This window comes from Patiria miniata, unplaced genomic scaffold, assembly GCF_015706575.1.
Source record: "Patiria miniata isolate m_02_andy unplaced genomic scaffold, ASM1570657v1 HiC_scaffold_20, whole genome shotgun sequence".
Taxonomy (NCBI): domain Eukaryota; kingdom Metazoa; phylum Echinodermata; class Asteroidea; order Valvatida; family Asterinidae; genus Patiria; species Patiria miniata.
In genome coordinates this window covers 32,241,446-32,250,809 of record NW_024037059.1, presented here as the reverse complement: position 1 = coordinate 32,250,809, position 9,364 = coordinate 32,241,446, and the positions used below count along the sequence as shown (strand labels likewise).

The 9,364-nt window shown below is 41.5% G+C and overlaps 1 protein-coding gene across 1 annotated transcript in view; it reads right to left on the bottom strand.

Moving 5' to 3' along the window:
* Window positions 1–1,651: 1,651 nt before the first annotated feature.
* Window positions 1,652–9,364, bottom strand: part of LOC119728690 (ubiquitin carboxyl-terminal hydrolase 14-like) — a 48,732-nt gene continuing 41,019 nt past the window's right edge. Inside the window, exons 12-13 of the mRNA XM_038201013.1 lie at window positions 7,478–7,585; window positions 1,652–3,606 (exon numbers count right to left, since the gene is read on the bottom strand). Of these exons, the coding sequence (XP_038056941.1) occupies window positions 3,443–3,606; window positions 7,478–7,585 (272 nt within the window). The 3' untranslated portion in view covers window positions 1,652–3,442. The remainder of the gene's footprint in view (window positions 3,607–7,477; window positions 7,586–9,364) is intronic.

Here is a 9,364-nt window from a genome sequence, read left to right as displayed (position 1 = left end):
TAGGTGTTGGGCTCAGTCCCAACACCTAATAATCGGCATTTAAGAACGCTCTTATTAGTAAACTAAATCACAGCGCTTACAGTATTATTATTACTCCTGATCATTGGGCCAATTAAACATTCCAAATACCATCTCAGCTCCCTGGGGAGTATACAGCTCAATGCTGCCTGTTAGGCGCAAGCAAGCTTATTCAATCACAATAACCATCTCTGCCCTCACAGGTACCCATTTACTCCTGTGTGGAGAGAAGCAATGAGTGACAAAGTGCCTTGCTCAAGGGCACAGGCACTCGAACCCACAGCTTTACCCACAGACCACGAATCCAGTGCCCTTAACCATGAGGCCACAGCACCCCGGCTAACTTTGAAAGATTTTTTGTTAAAAAACGAGTTTGACAACAAAATTGACACATGGATTTTTTTGGGCAAGATTTCTGGCAGAATTCTGCAAAAATGAATATTTGACAGAAAAACATAGGAAATTTGAGAAAACTGGTGCATTTGTTTTTAAAAAGCTTCAATCTTTTCAACAAACCCTTCCATAATGGGACAGGTTAGCTGGTCTAGGTGCTGAGGTTCACTGGGAACCGGACTTTGTCGCGACACAACCCAGCGTTTTGCCTGAAATTTACGCAATTTTACAACATGTTTAACTTTATGTGCAGTGTTGTAGTACTCGTATTCGGTACTCGAGTACTACTCGAGTACTTTTTTTTCGAGTTCGAGTACTCAAAGGTCAAAGTACTCATACTCGAAATGACGATACTTATACTCAGGCAGCAAAGTACTCGTACTTGACATGTCGAAATTGTACTCGATCATCAAAGTACTTGTACTCGAATAGCAGTACTCGAATAGCAGTACTCGAAAAAAAAGAAAGGGTATTTAATACCACTTCCTTATTTTATCGGTACTTTCAGTTTGAAATGGTTGATTGGCTTGCGGAAAAAATGAAGTTTCCTGACTTTCTTCTGTGCACGTCCGGTCAAACACATTTAACAGCTGGCCTTGAGTGGGTCTGTATATCGGTCTGACTGGGCCTGGGCCAATTATGCACAATGAACCATTTGCCGTATGGCCGTATTCGGAAAGAGAAGTACTCGTAATACAAGTATTTGTATTCGTACTCAGAAGTACAAGTACTCATACTCGTACTATGACGTACAAGTACTCGTACTCTGAGACCTGTACTTGTACTCGGAAGTACTCATACTCGTTAACCGAAGTACTCGACAGTATTCGGTAAAAAAAGTACTTGACTACAACACTGTTTATGTGGCTACAGGTATTAAAATGTTATTTGAACCTTAAATAAGGCAATACTACATCTGCATGTGATTTTAAGTGTGTAGAATGTATTTCGAGTAATTCTGGGGAATTTGGCAGATTTTTGATGAATCTGACAGATTTTTGAATTGCATTTGGCAGAATTTGGCCACGACCTTACGGTCACCCTGGTCAAGGATGGGCGTTATTCTTCATTATGCCATAGCAGGTCACAAATAATTCGGACTTCTTCTTTAACATGGAGATCACTGGAGTGAATTTGGCACAAACGCGTCCCCAGTGCTTACTTCAGTTTCAACCTGTTTCCAATACAATGTAGTAATTTTTTTTGGGAAACCACAGTATAAAAGTGCAATTCAAACAAATCAATCTATCTTTGTTTTAATGTAACATAATAAACTGTTAAAGACACTGAATGAGTACCAACCCCAGTCGTTCAGCATTTTGTTCATCAAAAACAGTTCCTTTCAATTCTTGTTTTATCACAAATGTTATGCATGGATTACGTCCATAATCTTGACATGCATTCATACATATTGATAATGCAAAATCTTCACTGTTATTGGAGGGATCTACATGGATAAATGATCCCCATTTCTTGTTTCAATGTTGAATACACAAGCGTATATGCCAGCATATTTGCTGCTATCATAGAAATAATGATACTGATTGAGTGCGAGGGGAAAGGTTCTCACTTCTGACCAACCCTATTTTGAGCTGTGGACCAAGGAAATTTTTTTTTTTTTTTAAATTACCGCCGACCCTGTCTGGAACCCCTACTAACAAAGCAAACCAAGAAAAATTATGAAAAAAAAAAGAGTATCAAATTCAGGCAATCAATCTATGTTTATTTGAAAAGCTACGGAAAGAATTATATCCATTATACTTGAAGTATGGTGCATGCAGCAACCACTACAATCCAAGAAGATGTGAGAGTGTTGTCTCTTATCAACATTATCAAAGAACCATAGGGATGCCCCTATATAGTCAGAATAAACCCTCACTAGTCCAAAACAAAAGTGCACAATGAAATAAACATTTGTCGAAAGCACATTAGATGTGAAGGGGCTTACTGTAATCGTTCATTTTAGTATTATGCAGTCAAATAATTATTGTCAGCACATACATTTGTCAGCAAAGCTGTGGGTGGAGCTTGCAGTAAAAGCGGTAAACAAATACAACATTGTTGGAGAAAGGGTGCATCATTTCTGGTCGCGAATTGCTGGCAGATTGACTTCTTCATGATGTCAACTGGAGGGAAGCAGTGTAGCAATTTTATGATCGTAGCCCACAATTCATAATTGCAGATTCATATGGGAAACAAATCATCTACCTTTTATCCCAATTAATGCCATAAAACCATGAAGTGGGGATGCTTTCAAAATGATTTTCTTCAAACGGATGAAAAATATTGTCAAATTGGTGGACAACATTGCTAAAAATGACAGGTTTTGTACCAATTTTCTCCTCAAGTTTTAAGTTGCTGTACCCTTCCTCTTCATCTATTATATTTATATCTTACGACTTTTCCATTTGCATCTTTTAGTAAAATGGGGGGGGGGGGGGGGGGGGGGGAGAGAGACCCGGATCTTTTTTACACTCTGAAAGTATGCTTTTGGTTTCAATTGTTTTGTAATGTTTTTTATTTGTGGGTTGATTGTGCTTGAATGATTGTAGGGCCGCAAATAACCAAAATTTGAAAAATAAAATATTCCATGTATATAACTCAATACGGGTGTACATTTGTACTTTCATGTTTGACGTCTCATTCAAATGTGAATACCTTGTGAGTTGCAGTTTCAAAACAAACTGTATTTCTCGAAAACCTGAAAACATGGAGGGAATAGCAACTTCAAATTCATTGGTCTCTAGAATCACCAAAACTTCCCGAAACTACACCTAATCAAAGCAGGCACTGATATAATGTGGAAAGCAGTAACCCTCAAACAGGTCAAGATCGCACCTGAATTGTTTCCCATTAATTTTTTTATGAGATATATATATAGAATATTAATTCAAATCAGGGTGCATCAGCTCTGAATGTGTTGGGTTTTGGGATGATACAACTGGAGTGACTTTCGTCACTTTCCATATTCCCTGTTTTATTTAGGAAACAGATTATGAGATATAAAGGACTGGATGAGATGTACTGAATCTTATTTTTCTGGCATCGGTTCATCTTCTTGGGGAGGTTCTTCTAATCTTCGTGGTCCATATAAGAGTACATAAGCACAGGGCCAATCGCCTCCTCCAGATAACTTGAGAACATCTTCAGATGTGACTGGAGTAACATTGTCATCGTCAAATTTGATCCATTCCTCTAAAAACAAAAGGAAAATTGTAGATACAAGTAGTCACTGTCATTTAAATATGAAGGCATCACTTGTAGCATTAAATGTTATTGCCAATATGATAATTGGGATTGAAAGAATGACTCCTGTTTTCATAATGGTGCCTGGGTAAATGGGTAACTGAAATATTTCAGTTATAAATAGCTAGAACTAGTACAGTCGACTCTCGTTACTACGAGGTCCTTGGGACTTATGACATTACCTCGTATTATTCGACACCTCGTCTTAAGCGACGAGCATTTTTTGTGCACTCGCCGAAATGCACCATGGATCATTTATGTAGCTAATGCATGGGCCACATGCTCTTGTTGAAATTGCAATGAATTCAAAAAGTTATATGTTGTTCTCCATGAAATTATGATGTATAAAAAATAAAGTCACGACAGTAAAACTTGTATGGTATTTCAGAATAATAAAGAAAACAAAGTAAGATTTGAGGCTTTGCATGGTGGAGATACTAAATAATGAAAGGTTTGCGGAAACACCATGTGCGAATAATTTCTCAACTAAGAGAATGGTTCTGAAAAGAACCAGAGGTATAAACTCGACGTTCCGGTCAGTATGCTCTGACAAGAAAACAAAATAAACTGACTTTCAACCCAACAACCTGACAACGGGGCAAGCGGACCACCCGCGTACCGCACCGTATCGAATGATGCAATGTCACCTACCTCGAGCACGCACGTAAGTACATTAACATTTTTTGTTGGTGACCATTTTTTGATGTTGTGTTGGGTGGCAGAAACTGGAGCGTGTAGGATGTGAGGGTGGGCGGCACAGTTGTCTACGAAAAGCAAGACCTTGCGCCATTGACGAGTGAATTTTTTGTCCAAGCGGTGCACCCACTCGGAGAACAGATCCGACACCATCCAGGCCTTACGGTTGGCGCGATAGATGACGGGCAGGTAGGTGATGTTTTTGAAGCATCGGGGGTTCTGGAATTTGCCGATGACCAACGGCTTTAACTTTTCCGAACCGTCCATGTTGGCGCACAGCATGAGAGTGATACGGTCCTTGCTTTGCTTGCCACCGTGGCACTGCTCACCTTTAAACGCCATGGTTTTATCCGGCGTTAGACGGAAAAACAGTCCAGTCTCGTCGGCATTGAAGATGTTGCGCGGTTCAAAATCCCGCAAAAGACGGGGGAGCGTATCTCGGAGCCAGGAAGTGATGGTGCCCTGATCGACGCTGTTACTCTCGCCTCAAACTTGCTTGAATGCCAAGCAGTGACGATCCTTGAAGCGAGAGAGCCATCCAGAACTTGCTGCAAAAGTCTCGTGCCCCATCACCTTGGCAAGTTGTTCCGCTTTCCCCCGGAGAAGAGGGCCGTTTACCGGTAGATTCATGGCATGAGCCCCCCGAAACCAACGGAGAAGGGTCTCCTCCACATCTTCACAAGTAGCCGTGCGAAACCGCTTTCGGGTGGGTTGGAATTTGGACAATTCAAACTTGGCAATGATGTCAGCCTTGTTCTTGAGGATGGTGGACAATGTGCTGGAAACAATGCTGTACTGGCGCCCAACATCCGCTTCCTTCCGACCTGAATCCACGGCTCTGATAATTTCCATCTTGGTTTCGATGGAGAGTCCCTTACGGGTAATCTTAGGTGAAGCCATTGCAAATCGGTTTTCTCACCAATGAACACTGTCTCAAAGGTACAATAAACGTATGAATCGTTGAGGAAAATGTCCCCGGCCTTATATCCACTTCAGGTTGCTACTGCTTGCATCCAAGGAAAGATTTCCATTCATCACTGTCTTAAACATGTGGCACCGAAATGCCCCGTAAAGATTCTCCTTTGATGGCATAGGACAAACGTCCATTGTCGGCCTTCCTCGTTCGGGCGGCACCATAAAGAAACCCCGTGATCGCGCAGGAATCCAAACGCCTATTGTCTGCCTTGTTCGTTCGGGCGGCACGGCGTTCGAGCGGTGTTGTGTAATGCCCGTTAAAGAACCCAGTAATACTTATCGCTAAGAGAAGGGGTTTGCCCCGCTGTTTCTGGCAGTGGCTGCAATGTGCGCCGCAGCACCTTGTAAACCATTATAAGGTGCTACATAATGGGTCTCATATTTCTCATAAACTTTATTTACCTTTCTTTAATAATTGAGTAGCGCCTTGAGTACCTAATTGTTGGTAGATACGTGCGCTATATAAGACTCCGTTATTATCATTATTATTATTATCACAGTGCCAATTAAAACTGAACTTGATTGACAAGTTGTTTTCCCGAATGCACGTGGAAAGTGACAGATAACAATAGATTTGCACTCGCCAGACCGCAAAAAGTACACGTCTTAACCGTCAATTCGTATCACCCAAGCTCATATTAAGCATTTTTTGCCTCATAGTAATATGCACACTTTGGTCGGGACTGGCAAAATATGCTCGTCTAAACCGAAATCTTGTCTTAGCCGTGCTCTTATTAACGAGAGTCGACTGTACCAGGAACGGTTCTTGCATTATGAATGTTTTCATAGCTTTTGACTTATCGATACCAAGTTATCTACAAAATGCCAGGAGTCGATACTATCTACAGTCAAGGCAGCATCATGATCATTATGCAGAATCAAGCAGTGGCGTAGCACGGTCATTTTTATTGGGGGGGGGGGGGTTAAACATTTCTTGAAAAGGGCACTTGCATATTCGTGGTGAAATGTAGACACGTATTTTTCTCCGGACACTTGGCCTCCGTAAAATACAAAAACTGGGGGGCGGGGGACGCGGGCTGGTACCAGCTGTCAATAGGGGCGCTGTTCAAAACCAACGATTATGCACACTAACGGACAATATATGGTGCTGTCCAGGCCGATATATATGAGTGAAATTCTAACAAAGGCACCCTGAGTTGCCGATGGCACAAAAAAGGCACCACTTCTTTTGAAAAAGAAGTCTTGTTTAGAAAAAAAGGGTACTTCTTTACAAAAACAAAAGGGCACTCTTTACCAATTATTGGGGGGAGGGGGTTTAAGCGCTGGTGAAATAAGGGCATTTGAATGGAAAAGGGCAGTCTTTACAAAATATTGGGAGGGGGGTGGTAAATACTCCCCCTCCCCCGGCTACGCAAGGGCGGATCCAGGGGGGGGGGGGGCAAAGGGGGCCATGCCCCCCCCCCCCCCCAATGAAAAAATGAATCCATTATTTTTTTTTTGTAGTGATTTCGCAATAAAGGCATGGCAATGAGTACACCACCATCTTTTCCTCAAAAAACATTGGTTAAAGTGGTCAGAAATTGCCTCAGATCGCACCACAGAGCATCTAGAATCCAAAAAAATGTCAGGTCCCTTAAGCGGGCCCCGAACACCACGCCAAAATTTTTTGGGACACACTCTTTGGCTCCCCCCAAATTGTGTTCTGGATCCGCCCTTGTGGCTACGCCTATGTCAAGATCAATGACAAGTGTTACAACTGATAATGTAGTAACCAACTGATAATGTATCGCCAACCGATAATGTAACAAAAATTGACTGATGGTGTAGGAAATATTACTCCACTATTGGTCATTTTTTTGGTTACATTATCGGTTAGTGATACAATATCAGTTAATTTTTTATATCAGCAGCAACTTTATCAGTTCTTAAAGTTGCGTATCTTAAAGTTGCATTTAGTTATGCAATAATTACAAATGCTGAATTATTTGCAGCCCAACAGAGTTTAAGATTTATCATTGTAGACTCGTTCACATCCCTCTAGCATTGATAATATAGAGGCAAGGAACCAGACAACTCGCAAGGTGGATGTTTGTGTGAGGCAACCCAAAATAAAGGCCTTTTTTCTGAGGGTTGCAGATGCCCAATGTGGAATAAATGGCTCAACACTCAACATGCAGTCTATATGTACCTCCTTTCTTTCGGACCCATCCAACGTAATGACCAGAAGAGCTGGATCTGCCCTGATGAGTTAGCACAGCTTGCAGCTCATAGTAACCACTGTTGTTACTACCAATATCTAGCAAGTTGGTGAGAACAAAAGAGAGAAAGTATACAGTACGAGAATATACCAAGAATATCATGATGGATAATATGTCCATGAATCATAGACAAATCTAGTTAGGTCAATATTTTGTGCGGCTTCTATTGCCGCAACCATAGCTCAGCATCCTGCAGCCATTGTGTCGATAGATTTCTGAATCTCTTCAACACTTATGTCATTCCAGCACTTTTGCAGTTTGCAGTTCTTTAGACTTTCTTTGGATGTTACTTTCGATCTGTCAATTTCTCGTTCCAACAAGTCCCATATTTGTTCGATTGGGTTTAGGTCAGGACTTTGGGTTGGCCATTCCATCATGTTCCCCATACCAGCTACTTCTGTTTGGCAAAGCTTGTTCTTACGCTTCTGAGAGGCATGATTTGGGTCGTTGTCTTCTTGAAAAATGAATGCCTGCCCTACTAGCCGGTGTCCAAATGGTATTCCATGCCTAGCAAGCAGGTTATGATACACCTTTTTGTCCATTATTTCATCTTTGTTTACTCAATCACCAGTTCCTCCTGCAGAATTTGAATGCCAAGCCGTTATATTTCCCCCACCATGCTTGGCAGTAAGACAAATGCAATCATCAATGAGCTCCTCCAGTACCCTCTCCACTTCACCGCTGTTCCACAGGCTCTGTGTGTTACATTAGGTTTATGCGCATGCGCTAGTTTTATCGGGCTGCATCATTAAATGCATTATTCATGAGCTCGGCGAATTAAAAACAAAGATCGGCTTCAAAACTCTTACAAACTTTTAGGGCAAGCAGAAAAATTCTGTGCTAACCCTGTAAGCACACAATCCTTAGTTACGGGATGTATGCATGCACAGAAGCCAAAATTACTTGCTAACCCGTGAAATACGCCTACTGTAAGCACAGAATTTTCTGCTACAGTAAGCAGGGATTTTTCGCTTACGGTAAGCAGAGCCATGATATTGGGCCTTGATGTGATGATCACTCAACCATGTTAAGTGTAAATATAAAACCATAAAAAAGCAGTATACAACTATAACATGGTTTGAGGGTGGACAGTCAATATTACTATACCTCATACATATTCATGACCGAAAGCCGAATTCTCACTGGTCCATTCACCATCACGTGCCAGATGCTATTTTTGCTGTTTATCAAACATGCGCGCGAGTATTCATGCACAGGCTAAGTACGCATGCGTAGTAGACTGTCGCACGTGTTACCCGTGCGACAGTCTACTACGCATGCGCTTTACGAAGCAATCGTTGAACTGTCGCACGGGTGAAGCAGGCACGCGCGAACATCGCGCTACAGCTACACATAAAAGATGGTTGCACACGTAAATGATAATAAGCGCTTTCCCTAGCTGAATGATGCTGAATTGGAGAATATTGTGGACAATATAAACATGCATGTGCTAAAAAAAGTTTTCCACAAACAATTGTATTTACAACCTTAGTAACTGCATGTATTGCAAACGAACTGTCATTTTCGGAGTTTGAGCAATATTATTTTTCTGGTGAGCTGGACAAGTTTCTCCGAACATTTTTGTGCAGATCCATACTGCAGGAAAAATCGGCAACTGAATATGTATGAGGTATAGTAAAACAAATATAACATGGTTTATTTCGGGTGGACAGTCGATATTAGCTCCCCTCGGTATTAGAAGTTGACAAACTAGTTAGTTTGTCAACTTCCAATACCTCGGGGAGCGAATATCGACTGTCCAACCTCAAACCATGTTATATTTGTATATTAGCTCCCTGCGGTATTGGAAGTGAAGC